The sequence below is a fragment of the Mytilus galloprovincialis genome, chromosome 8 (assembly GCF_965363235.1).
Source record: "Mytilus galloprovincialis chromosome 8, xbMytGall1.hap1.1, whole genome shotgun sequence".
Taxonomy (NCBI): domain Eukaryota; kingdom Metazoa; phylum Mollusca; class Bivalvia; order Mytilida; family Mytilidae; genus Mytilus; species Mytilus galloprovincialis.
This window is the reverse complement of record NC_134845.1, coordinates 47,279,822-47,299,445: the sequence shown is the minus strand read 5'-3', so window position 1 is coordinate 47,299,445 and position 19,624 is coordinate 47,279,822. Positions and strand designations below refer to the sequence as shown.

Genomic DNA, 19,624 nt, shown 5'->3' with positions numbered 1-19,624 from the left:
CACTGAACTAGTATATATATATATATTTGTTTAAGGGCCAGCTGAAGGACGCCTCTGGGTGCAGGAGTTTCTCGCTGCTTTGAAGACCTATTGGTGACCTTCTGCTGTTGTCTGTTCTATAGTCGGGTTGTTGTCACTTTAACACATGCCCCATTTCCATTCTCAATTATATGGGTCAGAACAAGAAAACATCAAATTAGTAAAAAAGCAATAATGAAAAATACCGAATATTTTCTTAAAAATAAACACACACAAAAATTAAGTAAAAGTAAATAACTTTGGATCGAGGATTGGGTGGTTACATGCCCCAACCTATTTACCCATAAAGATTAGACCGTACGTGGCAGCCTCATTTGAATAATAAGACGTACCTGAATGTTTTCAACCTCTCCCTTTTCAGAAGGAACACGAAATATAATATTTAAGTCCAGTCCTAGGTCAAATGAAGTAGCGTTGCATTATCTATATATCATATCACTATGAGAGTTATCTGTTCAAGAACGTCCTCTATACTTACATTTTATTTCTCAGTTCCATATCATCCTCTAATCTTTCTAAAACGTGTGACAAAATAATATCGTCTTCCGATTATTCTTGTAGAAAACCGTCCATTGCGGCTTCTTGTTGAGCAGAATGTGAAATTTTGTGGACAACTGTTTGCCGATTTACTCAATCAATAACTATTACTTTTTTTTTATTATTTGGTGATGTTTTGTTAGATGCGACATTTGCACAGTTACATCACCAGGATCACACAATTAATTTGAAATAGCATGTGTATGGTGGTCTCTGTTAAAATTTAAGTAGGAAATTCATTGTCGATTAGTCAAGAAAATGTAAACGAATCTATTGCATGACTTGTGTAAACGATAATTATAGAACTGACAACGATTTAAAGTTAATTGGTTTTGATAAAGGAAATGGTTTACCCTAGGGTTTATCCGACCAGGAAGTGAAACTCTGAGCAAAATCATATAAATAGTATATGATTATCAACACCCTTATTTTGAAGCAGTGCCTTGTTCACAAATTGAGATTTGTTCTATGACATCCTTAAAAGTCTTTGGCACTTGAAGTATTACAACATTGTGATACAGATGATTCGTATGTTTTTAATGGTGCTCATCTTTACAGAAGAAACAAAACAGGAACTAGGTAAGAGTAAACTTTGCATTTGGTTAATCATAATGACTTATTATGTCCTCGTTCGTCATTTCACTTTGATTGTCAATTCTAAGTAAGGCTAAAAGATCCTAAAAGGGTTTGATCGAATCTGAGGATCGAATTAGACGATGTTATACTACTGATTTAAAAAAGCATATCTAAAGATATAAATAAAGTGTAAACAAAATCAAGTCTTTGACAAATGTTTGATTTGAACCTTGTGTAGCGGAATATTTAAGCCTCCCAAATAAATAGCAGTTTAATAATGATTACAAAAATCACACTGATGAAGGATATCTGTTATCCGAAAAATCTAACATTTGTTTATTTTATTGTTATTTTATGGTGATGTTGTATCCTTGTAGACTTGTTATATATATTATATGATCCATCGATCCGTAAGTTTTGTCGTTGACTATAATTCAGTCATTTTATATATTTTAAATACAATTTTATTTATCCTATAAATCACCTTATGTTGTAATGCTGTATTTTGATTGATGAGAGAAATGCCATTTTTCACATTTTTTTTCTGTCGGTGTATTTTTCATTAGGGAATTCCATGTGCCAGATTAGTTCCTTTGCAGATGTAAAATACCATGTTAAAAATAACGTGAAATACAACTGAAACACAATATTTAATGAATCCTTACAAGCATCTAACAAAACAAAAGAAGACAGTACTGTACCATGTACTTCTGTTATAAGTGTTTGCTTAAAATTGTTTTATTTTAGTATAGTTAATACCGCAGTCCCACTAGGCCACAATCGCACTACAATCTGTGAAAAAATACGAATTTTGATTATCGTAGTACGACCGTGAAGATCGTAGTAAGGTCGTATCACGGTCGTGGTGAGGTCTTCAAGATCGTGATGAGCGTGGATAACTTTGAACATGTTCATAACAATCGTGGTGCGGTTGTGGCGAAAACAGGTCGTAGTAGAAGCGTAGTGAGAGCGCACTAAGATCGTAGTAAGATCGCAAAGGTCGCTATACCATCGAAGTGAGAGCGTAGCAAAAGCGTGATTCTATTCGGAGAGGCTGCGTTTCGATCTCACAGCGACGTTATTACGACCTCACTACGACCATCAAGGTCTCATCGCGACACAACTACACTTCCACTACGACTATACCACGCTGTTCACGACCATAGTACGATTCTAGCAAGCCCTTGCCGTCCTCGACACGCTCTTCTTACGACCTCACTACGTCCATACTACAACCATCATTCTCATTGTCATTTTCACATTAAATACATAAAAAGCTCCCTATATTTTGTTAGTCTGCATGTAATTATCTTTTCCTCTAACGGCTCAACCATGCTTCTCGTTTTTTATATAGATTAGACCGTTGGGTTTTCGGTTATAAACGTAGAATAATCGAAGTAAGAACGCAGTAAAATCGTGGTAAGATCGTGTTGCCATAAGATAACTCGTGGTAGGTAGTGACAATGTGAAGAGCGTAGAAAGATCTTGATAAGTGCATGGAGGTTGCAGAATAAACGTAGTATAATCGTAGCTGGATCGTTGAAGAAGCGTAATGAGGACGTAGTAGCATCGTGAAAGCAACGAAATTTTATAAATTTTCATGCCGCTCATGCCACGACCTCACCACGATCTGAATTTATTTTAGATAGCGGTCAGCGTGATGCGATCGTGGTCTAGTGGGACTGGGGTTTTACTTTTTCCTTCTACATAAGCCTATCACAATAAGCCAGCTGTGTAGTGTTCTCTGTATATTGTTATTATAATATCACGCTCTAATAAATAGATACTAATAATATACAATGAAAGTTTCTTGTTTACTTAGTGTTATGTAGAGACATAATATCATATTGACTACTTACAATTGTACTAACCGTCATAATACAGGATATACATATAATAACTCTTAAAAACTGGTTTTAAAACTAAAAACATTTAGAACAAGGATTTGTATAGTTCTTTACAAATCCTTGTTTAGACATATACAGTTTTGAAACAATTATGTTATTAGAATCTTTGCACAAAATAAATCCATTCAATTTTATCTATTAATCACATGAAGTGAAACCTAATCGGGCACAAGACGCTTGAGCCTTTACTTTTTTTTAAGCACGAATGGAAATTTTTGCTATTAACACTATTATAGACATTTGCGTTGTAAACATGATGCACCTGAACAAAAGTGACCGGACAATTGCGCTCTTTAATTACCTAATATGATAGTTTACCTGTAATCTCAACCAAATTAACAAAAGGTGCTTTTTTATTAAGTGAAAATAGGAAAATGTTCATATATTCTTTGAAAGTTCTTCTTAACAAACGTAAAATCATAAAAGAACATTTTTGGTTACGATAGAGGATCAGAAGATTTTATGGATAGACCATTACATTTTGCTTTAAATTCCTTAATCAACTTATTCCAATTTGTTGATTTAAAATTTGAAACTATAATTAATGCTTGGATATTCCCTGGAATGATAAACTGCAGAATTTGAGATCGAAATTCTGCAGTTTATTTTTTCTTTTTAAAAGCGTCATGGTTGTTATAAAAATTTATGTTCATTTGCCTTCGTTAAATGTTGTCGTTTTCACTTGACATAAACAGCGATGGCGAAAAATGAAGTCTTTCAACAGTATTTTACAGTAAATTTGTATAATCAAAGATTATTTAGAATACAGGATTTTTTCAGAGATCCTATACAATCACTGGTAACTTTAGTGATGATAAAATTATACTGGTCAACAAAAGAACAACTAAAAAACGATAGAAAAGCAATTGTATTTTCATATATATTGATATTGGATACACTGTACTATGGTATATAATTGTAAAAAAAAATACAAAGTCTTAAGAAAGTGCATATGTTCATCTAAAAGCGCAAACGTCCAGCGCCGACATGATGTTGCATAACTCATCAGCGAGTCCCTAAGTATTTAAATGGTAGATAACTCTGTATGAATACGTTCGTCACATTGTTCACACGATGCAAGCATACAAGTGGTATAAACTATATTTCTTAAGTTGAAATAATGTAAAAAAGACATGCATCGCAATTCTATTTTTTTTTATCAAATAGACGCGTAAAGACTGCATAGAATAATCGAGAATTTAAAACAAGTTTTAACTGAAGGTCATAAACCCGAAAAGTTATCCCTTTTCTTAACGATCATGATTTATTATTATTCTAGCCTCTTTAACTTCTCTCAATTTTATACAGATCCGTGCTTTACCAAGAACGTAATTGATAACTGGAAACGATCTGTAGCAAATGAAGTGACGGATAGTTCACAAATATGTGATGTTACTCTATCGGAAGGATGGTACAGAGTTATATCTGGTGCCGGAGAATTAATGCCAACCGTTTGTCCAGTAGGTGGATTTCGTTGTGGAACCACAGCCCCTTATTGGCTATCATCAAGTAAGTTGGAAAGATTCTAAGTTTCTGGATTCCTGATATGAATATTAATTGATTAATTACAAATGAAATACTTTTGTCAAATGAACTATAATAGTTCATTTAAAAAGACATTTTTTTTTGTGATTAGTCCGATAATTGACTGAACCATACAACGAAATTATCTGTATTTCGTGTTGAAGAGTTGTTCGAACCTAAGTCTTTTCGCAATACTAGTTGTTTTTAAATATATCAGAAAACTGCATTTTTTTTTCGCTGAAATAATATTGAACTTTGTATAATGTGAAATATAATTCAAATGTTGACGAAGAAAAAAAGATTGACTAATTTAAATCGACTTTACTTTACTTCGCATAGATATTTAAAGTCCATCATTTTAATTACATACTACACATCGATGCTTGCCCATCAGTATTTCTGTACATGCAATACATTTGTATCTGCGTCACTCGTTACATTAAGATCACCGATTACACAATATTCATCATGTACTGCTGACAACTGATTATAGTTTGTCTTAAAACAGTCTTGTTATATGTTCTTGCCTCGTATTTGAATACTAGTAAGGCTTTAATTCTTTAGGAATAGATTACATTAGCTGTATTTGGCAAATTTTTAGGAATGTTTGGTCCTCAATGCTCTTCAACTTCGTACTTTATTTGGCTCTTTTTTTTTTAACATTTTTGATTCGAGCGTCACTGATGAGTCTTTGGTAGACGAAACGCGCGTCTTGAGTAAATATAAAATTGCAATCCTAATATATATGATCAGTTTATTGTAGCTGTTTAATATTGAATTGCTCAAAATTTGGAATATTTTAAGTAGAATCATGCTATTATATTAAGTCTCGCAATAATTGATTGCATAGTATAAGAGCACTATTAAGACTAGTGCAACTCATTCATGGTGCATATTGGCTATTCTTTCTCAGTATAATATGGTGTAACTTGTGTTAGTGGTTATCGTCCCATTATTTGTCCATCAGTGACACCTACTATACTGCCTGTGTACCTTCTCTTTTTATTGACTACTTGTACTGTTTTACCCGTCTCATAAATGGTTCGCAAATGTCATGCCCCTATGTCTAGAACTTGTTTTGCGTTAAGAGTCAACACTTCATTTTCCTATCTGCCTTTCTGGTTTCACTAGACACATTCATATCGTCATCTGTATAACGTATGTCCTCGTTCATGCAAAATGAACTTCCGTTTGGTTTTCTTTCCGTAGCGGTATATTTTGTAACGTAAAGAAGTTTCTAGCCTCCAATAAAAAAAAACTCCTCCTTTCACATCCTGGGCTTAGGATCTGACAAAGGGTTTCGTTTTCCCCTTCTATAATATATCATTATACGCAAAAGTAGGTATTAATAAGTTCCTTAAATTAACTTCTTATACTTTATATTATTTTTCGACCTATTTTCTGTTCAATTCAGTTGATGTAAATGGTTCCCTGTATCCTGACAATGGCAATACGGTAACGAGAACAACTTGTAAGGCGAACTATAATAGCATGTGTTGTGAAGAAAAAATCGACATTCAAATTAAAGATTGCAACTGTTACTTTGTTTATTACCTGAAACCAACAACGGGTTGTAATTCAGCATATTGCTTTGGTAAGCTTGTTTAAATGTTCACAGAGTATATGTTCTTCTATTTATATTTTTGCAGAAAGAAAGATTATACACGGAAGGTCTGCAATATTGTTTAACATTATGTGCTTCTTTACCATCTGCTTTTGTTTATTTATCAAATACTGTTTTAATAGGCAACTGACATCTGGTACGGCTATGCCATTTAATTATATCAAATCTACTTTCATGATTGTTAGGTGGTCAACAATTTATACTTATCAATCCCTTTCAAAGTAAGGACCATAACGTAATGTAAAGTAGACTTGAGCCCTGATGCCGAGGTAATTTTTAACTTTTATTTTAGAAAGATGTGGCATATTTATAAGTTATCTTAGGCAAACCATGACAGCCAAGACAAGAAAGACCTTAAAAAATAAATTATCTTTTTTTTCTGATAAAGAATCTGACTTTCTTCAGGAAACTGTACCCATTTCAACAATAACAGTACAATTATTGGGTAAAATAAAACTCACTTATATAGTATAAACTTTGATAAGTACTGTCCTGTTGAATTGAAATTTATCTTTCTTGCATGAGGGATGCTATGTTTTTTTTTACTTGTTTCAATATAGATGTACAGAGAAAAGCGGTTCAAAATTAACTTATTCAGACTAATAGTTTTCTCTTTTGCCTTGCGATACAATAAAAACAAAAGTATCAGTAAAGAACAAAGTCTTATTCAAAAATTTTGACATGTTTTGAATGTAAAATGATAGCGTACTTTGACGTACTTAATGCTGTTTCCAAAAATATATTTGGTTTGTATATACTTTTGCCTGAAATAATGACCTTACCTTACTATTTCTGGTTTGTAAAAAAAATCACATCGGGTTTTGTATGATATGTGACTTTACACTGATCTCCAAAGCATATGATTCTAATTATCCAAAATCGACAAACATGAAAAATGGATACTTTCGGTTTATGCAAGGTAATTTCTTCGACCTTGCATTTATCAATATCAGATACCAATAACAAGTTACATCAAAGGTCGAAATATAGAACGCCATCTCAAATTTATCTTGACATGACTTTGAAAGTCATATAACAAGGACCTCAAATAAAAAAAAAACCAGCAATACTATTGTCGACACTTGAAGATGCAACACGCAATTTTAGCAATTAATTCTAGTAGCTTGATTTACGGTTGCAATGAAAAAATGCGAACATGAAAAGAATATTCGAGAAAAGCTTGTACATCGTGCACATGAAAAAGTTTTGAAAGCGTATTAATCGATAGTATTAACGAAATATATAAACTTTATGAATACACCAATACAAGGCTATAAAAATACAACAAAAGTAAAAAGAATAAAAGCAAATTGTTTAGAGATCAATTAAAGGTCAAATGCATTCAATTTGATAGGAAAATATAAACTTTCGGTTTAAAACGTCATTTCTGTTTACAAGTTATAATGTAGCTTACCATACGCCGATTCAAAATGTATAGTCTTTTTATAATTTTGCATGAAATTACACAGATAATTTGATTCTTCCGATTTGAAGTATTTTACTTCCTATTTCAGATAATAGGTTAACTCACGCTGGTTCCACACTATATGGTTTATAGGAGGTTTCTTCAAGATAACTTTTTTGAGTTACACATGTATTCCAACTTCATGCAAAAGCCCCATGTTCTTATAATGCATAAATGAAAATCTATAACAGAATATGTAATATAAACTTTGACCTCTTTTTCAATGCCATCAAATAAGGTCCTCGAATCAATATGTGTCTACTGTGTACGATACATCAGTTATTCGGTATGAGACTGTCCCAAGTCAGGAGCCTCTATTAAAGTGATTATCGTTTGTTTCTGTTTTCGTTAATTGTTTTGTTTATAAATCAGGCCGTTAGTTTTGAATGGTTTTAAAGTTGTTAATTGTTTGAACCTTGTATAGCTTACCATATAGTATTGATTTTGGTAACTATAAAAAAGTTGTACATTGACATAAAGTTAACTTCTATGTCATTTAGGCTCTGGTACAGTTTTATCTCATTGGCAATCATACTAAATTTTACCATTTTTCATACATCATCATATTAAAACTTCCATGAATTGTAGATGCCGCTGTAGCCTTTTATACTAAATGTGTTCAGTTACGACATGATGCAACTTAGCAACAATTTCGTAAAACTTTGTTCTGACCTGCCTTTAAGGCTTCAGAGCAGATGCATGCACGTTGATTCAAAAAAGTTCGGCCAACCCTAGGTTCCTATTCAATGAGGTTTATGAGTTACTAAGTACATTTCACTCGTTTAATCTACAGATATCTTCGGTTAAAGATTTTCTTTTCATCTGAGTTATATATCGAGCAAATAAGAACATGTATTTGTTGTAATATTTTACGTTTGGAAACGTAGTAGTACAAAAGTGAATGCAGTGTTTGGGGGTGATAACATTTTAAAAGTTACATCGTTGATTGAGCAGTTACTGTTTAATGCGACTTCAAACAATGTTGATCATGACTGTTTCGTCCCGGACAGTTTTTCATTGATGGTGACATCCAGAGTGCACGGAGAGAACTACCGATGTTTCGTAGGAAAACTGACAAATCATATCGCAACATTCGATTTTGAGAGTCGAAGCCATGTAACGTAAGCGTTGACAAACTAGTGATACAGATATTGGTCCACTTAGACCAATTGGCGACCTAGGTATCAGAGGCGTAGAAGAGGGTTGATAACATATACAAAACATTTAAGTGACATCTTTCGAAACAATCAAACATAGACAAATTTATATTTGGTGGAAGAAAACATATAATCAGACCAAAATTAAAACGTTTTTACACGCAAAATTTGAAGGAATAATAATAAAAACCAGAACAAAGTGGAAAGATCCAATTGAATGATTATGATTTCAATTCCACTAATGTATCTTTATTGAAATGATAAGGGTACAGAAGTTCTATTTTTTTATAGCTACTAGTATATCATGTATACTACTAGTATGCAATTCTTTATGTTCATCCGCCCGGATTCACATAACCTAAAATATACTAAGTGTGTGGAATGGTGTATTGTGTAATGTTTGTCTTGCGAGGTCCATATAACCTTGATCTCAAATTTACAGGAACATTTTCAATTATAAAATCAATTGTACTATCTTTGTCTGGATACGCAAGTGAAATAAGATGTATTCCAGATATACAAAAAGTAAATGAAAATCAAATAAATGATGTTACATGTATATGGTCCTTTATGAGGGACGGGAAAACAAACCAAATCGCAATGACAGTTTGTTGTTTACTGACATAAACGGAATGCATAGCATAATTAGATAAATACTGGTTAACTTCACTAGTATACACTTGTATACGTACTTGTTTGGACACTCGAGGTTTTGGGTAAAATTCTTTAAAACTTCTATCAAAATTGATATCCTGATAAAGATAAAAAGAATTAGATAGCATAAAAACCGACACTATCATGCAAATTCATTCTGATAGGCCTATGACAAAAAGTAAAATCACAAAAAACTAAATTCCTTAATCAAAAGCTCAAACACATTAAAAGAAATGGATAACAACTATCATATTCATGAATTGGTACAGGCATTTTCTTATGTAGAAAATAGTAGAATAAATCTGGTATTAAATTTAGCTAAGAAAATAGTAAATACTTGTCAAATTAGAAAAAAATGGAGTTGTCAATGATGCCAATCAATTTTGCCATAAATATATTCGATACTTTTATGAAATAATACACTTTAAAATAGTCAGGTTAGGTGGGATTTTTATTTGGGAAGGAACAATCTAAAAAATAATTTAGCTAACATGAAAGCTAAAGAACTTCAATGAAAGGTACTGCATTATATAATTTACTTGGATTTTTTTTTTTTACAAAAAACGAATCTCTCAAACAGAAAATATCACTTGTAATGAAAAAGAATTAGCATTTCATCTTTTTATATACTGATAACTGGTGGTAAATTTGTTTTAGAAAACATGGGAAATTTGTTCAAATTAAGAATCGAAAAATTACTAAAATCGGAAATGAATATCATTTTTGGTCATAAATGCTGATACATCTCTTTTAAAATTCTAGATATTGTGTTTCTAACCACGAAGTTAGTTATATTGAAAACTATAAATATTGCAAACATAAAACTAGGAAGGGATAACTTAATCAAGGACTTTGAAAACTATAAAACATGAAATGGAATTTAATATGTGTTCAGATCTCTTAAACAAAATACAAACCATGAAGCCTTTTTTACTATATGTGGGAGACGTTTTGCTTTTAACTATATTTATACCCCCGCTTTGAAAAAAGGGGGTATAATGTTTTACCTCTGCCTGTCCGTCCATCCATCCGTCAGTCCGTCCATCAGTCCGTCCGTCCCATGAATATTTTTCTCAGGAACTACAAAACAAGGATTTCTGAAATTTGGTTTCAGGGTTTATATGAGTCTGTTATATGGTGTGATGCATTTTTCAGAATCATCACTCGACAACTTCTTGTTTACCGAACACTTGTAAGATTTTACACATGATAGCCAAGTTGAAAATTTTCGTCACATTTTCCACAGGAACTACAATACAAGGATTTTTTTCAGATTCATCACTCAACCAGTTCCTGTTAACCGAACACTTATATGATTTTATACATGATAGCCAAGTTTAAAATTTTCGTCACATTTTTCTCAGGAACTACAATACAAGGATTTCTGAAATTTGGTTTCATGATGTATATAAGTCTGGTATACCGTACGATGCGTTTTCAGATTCATCACTTGACAAATTCCTGTTTACCGAACACTTGTAAGATCTTACACATGATAGCCAAGTTGAAAATTTTCGTCACATTTTTCTGAAACTACAACACAAGGATTTCTGAAATTTAGTTTCATGATCTATATAAGTCTGCTATACCGTGTGATGCGTTTTCAGGTTCATCACTTGACAACTTCCTGTTTACCGAACACTTGTAAGATTTTACACATGATAGCCAAGTTGAAAATGTTTCGTCACATTTTCCTCGGGAACTACAATACAAGGATTTCTGAAATTTGGTTTCAGGGTTTATATAAGTCAGCTATACCGTGGGGTGCCTTTCCAAATTCATCACTCAACAACTCCCTGTTTACCGAACACTTGTATGATTTTACACATGATAGCCAAGTTGAAAATTTTCGTCACGTTTTTTCTCAGGAACTACAACACAAGAATTTCTGAAATTTAGTTTCATGATTTATATAAGTCTGCTATACCGTGTGATGCGTTTTCAGATTCATCACTTGACAACTTCCTGTTTACCGAACACTTGTAAGATTTTACACATGATAGCCAAGTTGAAAATGTTTCGTCACATTTTCCTCAGGAACTACAATACAAGGATTTCTGAAATTTGGTTTCAGGGTTTATATAAGTCAGCTATACCGTGGGATGCCTTTCCAGATTCATCACTCAACAACTTCCTGTTTACCGAACACTTGTATGATTTTACACATGATAGCCAAGTTGAAAATTTTCGTCACGTTTTTTCTCAGGAACTTCAATACAAGGATTTCTTAAATTTGGTTTCAGGGTTTATAGAAGTCTGCTATACTGTGTGATTCGTTTTCAGATTCATCAATCAACAAATTCCTTTTTATCGAACACGTGCATATTTTTACACTATTAAAATTATCCACTTGCGTCGGGGATATCATCAGTGAGCAGTAGCTCGCAGTTTCACTTGTTTTTTTTTTGTGGTCAGGCCAGTGTAATGACCACTTCTATTCTGAATAAATTATTATTTACATTGCAATTGACCCCTTAATTTACTATGTATTTTCTATTGTGTATATAATTATAAACTATACACTATGTCTATTATCATAGTTATATACTTGTAATAAAGGACATGTTGTATCAAGAAATATATATTATAAGCAAATATTAACTCACCATATCTTTGAAATAACTCCTGTTTGGGAAACAAAATTATAAATCATACTGTTACGCTCAAATGGTCCTTTCCTCATCATTTGGCGTTCGTCATTCGTCGGACGTCGTCGTCCCTTAACTGGTCAAAAATATTCTCCTCTGAAACTGCATGGCTAAAAAGAACCACACTTTGCCTAAATCATCCTAATGGTATCTAGTTTGAAAAATGTCTCCAATGATCCCGCTGATCAACCAAGATGGCCGCCATGGCATATAATAGAACATGAGGGTAAAATACAGTTTTGGCTTATATTTCTGAAGCTAACTATTTAGATCAAATTTGACTGAGGAAAAATGTGCATCAAGTCAATATCTATCTGCCTGAAATTTTCAGACGCATCAGACAACCCGTTGTTGGGTTGCTGCCCCTGAATTAATAATGTAAATGCAAATTATTAGATTTTGGTTATTGTTTTGAATATTATAATTTATAGAGATAAACTTTAAACAGCAAAATTATTCAGCACAGTAAGATCTACAAATAAATTCTGTGACCAAAACTGTCAATTTACCCCATTAAGAGTTTTTGTCCGTTAAAGTAATTTTTCATAATTTTTTGTAAATTTATGTTATCTTTTACAAAAAAAACCTTGTCCTCTGAAACTACAAGTTCACTTGACCCCTTAAAGAGTTATTGCCCTTTAAAGTCGATTATGAACAACTTTTCGTAAATTTGTTAATCTTTTACAAAGATAAGTAGACTGTGACTCTTTATAGAATTCATTGCCCTTTAATGAGGATATTTTTAATATCATTTATTTAAAGAAGAAACTAAACAGGCGAAATGATAAGAAATACTAGATCAATAAAACAGATTTTTCATCATAGTTTTAAAAGATAGAGAGACAATCGTTACATACCTTGATTGTAAAGATGCAAATACTCATCAATATTAAAAAATTTTGTCCATGCTATACCTTATATACTTAAAAAAAACCCACTTTTAATCTAGTCGTTTTCAACGCAAAAAAAAAGACTGGCTCACCCCTTGGATTTAGTAGGGTTTTGTTTGTGCTCACCAGTCATTAGTTTTTTATGTTGTGTTTTGTATACTGTTGTCTCTATGTTCTTTTAGTGTTGGGTTGTAATTATTTTTAGCTTATGCGTTGGAATGTCTCTATCGTATTCATCGACTCTAGATCTCTTTTACAGGACTAAAACACTACTAAATGAAACAAGATTGCCCGGAAAATCTTACAAGACTGGTAATACATTGATAACTTAATTTAGAATAACAATGTAATTGCAAATATCAATTGTAGGCAATGGATTGCCATGTCTAGATGGTATGACATCATCAAACGGATTTACACCAGGATGTAGAAATAGTAGTAGTAAGTCGATACTATATTTTTTTTTAAATAAAAAAATTGAAAGAAAAACAAGTTGAAATATTCAGCATTCAGATAATGGTTCAATTGATTGATAAGAAACGTAAAGTCTTTACAAAGTCAAACATATGAGAATATTCAACTGAAGGTTAACTGCAATTTAAACGAATAACTTGAATATATTTCACTGAAAGTAAAATGTTATTTAAACGAATGAGTAAATGCTAGTTTCATGTCAAAAGACTTATGCATGTATTCTTATAATTTATTTATGATACAGTATTTGATTGCACAATACAATCGCTTTGATGCTTATGAACTAATACCTATACTAATTCACTGAAATATTGTCTTTTTAACTAATAGATGTATTAGTAGAATTTCATATATGAAGTGTTGTACAATGTTTAATTATATGTATGTATACTCAAAAACCATTTGATGTACGAAATAATGATTCTTTGTAAATTTTAATTCATTGAAAAGACTATGTACTTAGTATATAGCAGAAACACTCTAGATATGTTGTTAATTTGGTAATAGTGTTTTTTTTTTATGATATTCTCTTCAAATGTTCAAAACATATTGTTTTTCATATTGCTGTTTTCTGTCTGATTAATTGTTTCTTGAAAATTGAAAAAAAAGAGACATTGCTGCATTGCCAAAGAGAACAGACTATCCGCTAATAATTAAAAAAGTAAATATTTCAACGATTATGTGACGTTCCTTTTTTTGCTGCCCATATAGTTTGTTTTTGCATTTCCGCAGAACTCTGGTGGCTTTGAATTTTGAAAATCAGAAATCAGAATAAAGATTATAAAACAAAAATAGCAACACACGTCCAATGTTGAAATTACAGTATAAAATTATACATTTATTTTTTTTAGATTGAGAAAATCTCCTTGATACAGATTTAATAAACTGATAACATGGACTTACGTTTATATATGCGAAATTTTTGACTGCATTATAAAAATTGCAATAATCATTTGTCACTTGTTGCTGTTTTAAGTTGAGGTCGAATTGTTTAACGTTCTATATTAGCTAGACAAGTTATAGCTGAATACACTGTTTGGCTTGTGCTCATTCCTCCGTATGGTAACACAAATATGCTGATATCGGCTTCATCTAAACGACATCGTATGTTATCTCATTGGCAATCATGTTAAATCACCTTATTTCATAGTTAGATGTATTTTGTTTCGACAACAAATAAATATATATGATAAAGCTTGTTATATTTTTCAAGACATTTATTACAGGTTATATATTGATAGTAAGTACAAATAGGTTAGCGTGAAAGCACTGCATATGACCGAAATTTAAAAACAAGAAAAAAAGAACACACATTAAAACCATAATGATAACAATAAAATGATCCCGAGATTAACTAGAAATGGTCTTTAATATGCAATCTCTTGTTTGCCAATTGTCTATAAAGTCTACCAACATGAACTGATGGCTGTGACACACGTGTAATACAGTATAACATTTTACCGTTTGCAATAATGACAACAGTTTTGGAAAACAAGCTTTGATACCTGCTATTACCCATACTAGTTTAGACTAAATAGTGAAACTATACTGAACTACAATTGGTTGTTGTTTTACACATCAACTTCACGTACAAGTTAGCAATGCAGAACAAGATATTCGTGTTGCATAATAATTTTAAACGAAATGAACATGATGAATATGACTTATCAATATGTTTATATCAATACTATATAAAATGCAAATTAAACGGTTGATACTAAATGATTTTTTTTATTGTATAGAAGCAAGATGCTGATTTTTACGACAGAGAAATAAATAAATATTACGGTATGTAGATATCGTTTTAAATTGTCATCGACGATTGCAGTCGTTATTATTATACCAGCGGGAAAAAAACCACATAAGATATCAATGATAATCGAGATGTGTGCATTTTGTTTGTAGCTTTAGATTCATAGATTTGGCAAAAAGATTGAGTTCACCTGGTTGGATTTGTATGTGATAAGAGAAGTCTTCCACGATTCTCATTCAGTATATGACTCTATAGTGATAGTCTCTTTGATAATTCTTGAAGACAAACTATTGTTATATTCTTAATGCTGAATATTATTCTTAATGAGTTGAAAAAACATAAGATAGACTAAAATAAAACCAGGCTTTACGGAAGACCATGCTTTAAATGTGATAAAAAATAATGCATATGTTTGTAAACGCAGATTTAATGTCATTTCAACGGAAATTATTTCACCGTTTGCATGTATTAATAATACTTCAGCATAATATATATATATATACACGAGTCTAAATTGAAAACTACGTTCAAACATATGATTGTGTTGGATAAAAACCGCAATTTTTATACGTGTGGATGTAAAACAAATTTCGTTGTAGAAGGGTATAAAAACAGCACAAACAACATTTTCCAAAGACCAAAAAAGTAAAAAAGTATATTTAAACAAAACGCATTTGACTAACAGGTCGAACAACTGATGTTATTTAACCCTGCTGACTGCCATTGGCGATTGCCAAATAAAATTGATCACAAGATGTAACAAAATGGATCTTAATATAAATTTAATACTAAACAGAAAACAATAAACAATAACCAATATGTTATGCCACAAACATGAGGTAAGTGAAAAATTACAACATTAAATTTTATTCCAATGAAGAAGGTCGTAATGGCCGAAGCGTATGGCAATTTGTGTTATAGTTTTTATTATGGTTATTATACAATCATTCAGATCCTTTATTTTAATGGCTTCGGGCATTACGACCTTCTCCATTGGAATAAAATTGAATGTTGTATTTATTTCAAATGACGAAGGCCGTAATGGCCGAAACGTATCAGAATTTGTGTTAAAGTCTTTTTCATTTTAAGCCATGGCATTGTCAGTTAATTTTCGATTTATGAGTTTGACTGTCCCTTTGGTATATTTCGTCCCTCTTTTATATGAATGTATAGTTAAAATTGAATTCTGCGTCCACACTACTAGAAATATAGATGAAACTTTCTACATTTTATCTCAAACCGGTTTCATATCTTTGTAAAAGGGACCTTTAGCGCATTTCGAAATTTAATTTTATTGATATACAATATACATATATAAATTGAAAAAAAACGTTCAAACGTATGATTGCGATTGTTGAAAACCGCATGTTTTATGTCGTACATGTAACAAATTTCGTTTTAGAGGGGTCTAAAACATTTATAAGTTTAAACTAGCCACAAAAAGAAACGATACCCAGATTTTATCAAAAATATCTATTTTATGTTTCAACAATGTTATTTAGTTTTGTATCTTATGGAACAATAATATAAAAGCAAACAAACCCAACAAAGATAACAGATCACAATTAATTTTCATTATTGCACGAACCGTTTGAAGATGTTGTTGAAACCAAAAGTTGAAGAGTTATTATCGCGTATAGCCACCTCTTGTGTTGATAATAGCAGTCAATCTCCGACGCATTAATCCAATTAAACGCTGAATAAATGCATGTTGAATTGTATTCCACTCTGCCACTATGGCGGCTCGTAGCTGGTTGACTGACTCTGGTGACTGAGTATGTCTGCGTAAACTTTTGTACAAGTTCATTGCATAAATGTTCAATGGGTGATAGATTTGGCGGTAATGCTGGCCATGGAATAATGTCAATGTTATTCTGCCCAAGATATTGTGTGCATACACGTGTTACGTGGTACCCTCGCATTGTCCTATTGGAAAGTATGCCGATTTCAATGCCTTGCAATGAATGGTTGAACAATTGAAGACGGAATTTCATCACGATAACGAACTTTAGTAAGACTTCTGTTTATAATCTTCCATTCAGTGCGTCCACAATGCGTGTTTCCTGCCCAAATCATCACTACCCACCGCAAAAGCGATCACATCAATGCACACGTTCATTTTGACGTCTGAATGCTCTCATTCTGCCATCATTAATACGTAAGCGAAATCTGGACTCATCACTAAAAATGACATTTTGCCTACTAATACGGTTCCAATACAAAAGTACATTTACCCAACGTAGGCGTGCATTTCTACATTTAAAAATGCCTGTACCAAGTCAGGAATATGACAGTTCTTGTTCATTCTTTTTTGATGTGTTTTGTCATTTGATTTTGCCATGTGATTATGGAATTTCCGATTGGGTTTTCCTCTGAGTTCAGTATTTTTGTGATTTTACTTTTTTCGATGGCTCTGTTTTAGAATGGCTCCAACTACTGGATGTCGTGAACGCAAACCATCCTCTTTTGACTATAACGTACAGTTGTGGCGGATATCCTTGAATAATGCTTTCCATGTGTATGTTTTGCGATAATTGTAGCTGGCAAAAACAGTTTCCTGAGGTGAGCTGGCAAAAACCGATCCCTTAGATGAGTGAATCTTATTCAACGGTCTTGGTGAAACGTCGTTTCTCTTGGACGTCCACTACGTCGTCTGTCATTAGAGGATCCAGTCTGTCATAAACGACTCATTAATTTTGTTTTTGTAAATTTGGAAACACCAAAGTTGTTTGCGACGTCAATATGGCGCTAACATGCTTGCACCATTCCAACTGCTCTATCACGGTCATTTTTGGCGTAGATGAGGCAAATGAAATCGGCTTTTTTGGATGTCACCTTTAATCCCCTTTTGTTTACCTGTGTTGACCGGATATTTAATCATCTTCATTAAATTTGAAACCCGTTTTCGGACGACATAAATGTCGTTGCGAAAAATAAAAAAATACGGTAACATGACGTTATTTTACGGTAAAACAAAAACACAATTGCAGTATCATACAGACCTTTGACTCTTTTCGGACATAAAGATGAATAGCTAGTCGCAATACATATCTTTTTTTTTTAATAAAAATAATTATGAAAAAAGGTTGGGTATCGTTTCTTATTTGGCTAGTATATATGGTTTTATAGACTTTTGAAGAAAACGTTGATATGTCAAACGTTCTAACATATGCTGACTGTATTAGGCAGGGTAAAAATAAGTCCAAGCATGATAAGTTCATTTGACCATTTTTTTTTCAGGCTTTAAGGTGGTATCTAACACTACAAGGGTAAAACTCAAATCAGCTAAACGTTTAAATTACGTTGTGTTGTTAAGGGAACATTAAGTTTCTCAATGATCAAAATTAGTGTTTGTCAAACTGCTATATAACCAGTGTAATTTTTCTGATAAAATGGTTGGTTTAAATTGTTTGAAATTTTTATATTTTTGTCAAAAGGCAAAATTTTATGAAAATCATACCAGCCAAATTAATTTTAGTGAAGGTGTTTGGTACCACCTAAATCAAACTCTAAGGATTATCTATTTCGTTTATATTGAACAACTGATCATTATTTGTTTTTATAATCATATTTGCAATTTATAAGATATGATCCGACAAATACTAAACAATGATACTACGTATATTAAATATGTTTTTTTTACAGTTACACAGTGATTTAATTTAATCATATTCCACAAATCTGATTGCTGCTAAAGATTTAATTCTTGGACAGCTAAAATAATGAACAAATAATCGGACGGATCTACTGGCCGCATTCCTGTGTACTTCATGTCTCAATGGCGATACCATTACATTCAAAACTTCTTTTAGAATATGGGTTGAACGCGAATATCGAAGTTAACGAAAACAGTATTCTTGCCTGAGGCGAGAAGCTTAATTTCCCAGAAATTGGTGCAATAATTCTGACGGCAGGTGCACGGCTTGTGGCCAATCATCTAATGCATAATGAACTGTGAACTGGACAGTCTGACTCTAATGCAATAATTTTGTATCAATGATTGGATGACAATAATCGTTAATTTCTCTATATCCCTGTATGTAACTGGAATAGGATCCCACTTACGGCAACTAGTCCAGTACATACGAATGTAGTTCTTACAACGTATTAAACGTTTATTTAAAATGGTGTAGTTTTATTATTACACAAGTTCTAAACTGTAACTTTGTAGTTTGATTTTCTGTAAACATTTTGATTTGTTCAAATGTCGTCAGTTCCATGAGTAAATTGCATGAATTCTAGCCGTAATTTTTTCACGGAGGTATACTGAGTGACAATGCTATCAGTCAAAACAAAATTTTGAACGGAATGCCGGGCGTTTACCTTTGATGCCGGAAGCAAACATTTGACGTCACCTATATAAGGCACCAAAGAAT

At 32.3% G+C, this 19,624-nt stretch overlaps 1 protein-coding gene across 2 annotated transcripts; it reads left to right on the top strand.

The window, feature by feature from the left end:
* The first annotated feature begins 876 nt into the window (after positions 1-876).
* LOC143042075 (pancreatic secretory granule membrane major glycoprotein GP2-like) lies at positions 877-19,411 on the top strand. Of its 2 annotated transcripts, none has more exons than XM_076214315.1 (6): positions 877-1,155; positions 4,368-4,568; positions 5,998-6,177; positions 13,391-13,462; positions 15,238-15,283; positions 18,894-19,411. In XM_076214315.1, the coding sequence occupies exons 1-5, from the start codon at positions 1,098-1,100 to the stop codon at positions 15,249-15,251; spliced, it is 525 nt and encodes a 174-aa protein (XP_076070430.1). In that variant the 5' UTR covers positions 877-1,097; the 3' UTR covers positions 15,252-15,283; positions 18,894-19,411. The 2 variants fall into 2 exon arrangements, with proteins under 2 accessions (XP_076070430.1, XP_076070431.1); XM_076214316.1 differs by having other exon boundaries at positions 878-1,155; positions 14,347-15,283.
* The last annotated feature ends 213 nt before the right edge of the window (positions 19,412-19,624 follow it).

Bases quoted from the DNA above. Each gene is read 5' to 3' on its own strand.
- LOC143042075 (XM_076214315.1), top strand. From the start codon at position 1,098: ATGATTCGTATGTTTTTAATGGTGCTCATCTTTACAGAAGAAACAAAA. The intron at 4,569-5,997 runs GTAAGTTGGAAA...TGTTCAATTCAG, and splicing joins CCCTTATTGGCTATCATCAA to TTGATGTAAATGGTTCCCTG. The intron at 6,178-13,390 runs GTAAGCTTGTTT...TATCAATTGTAG, and splicing joins TAATTCAGCATATTGCTTTG to GCAATGGATTGCCATGTCTA.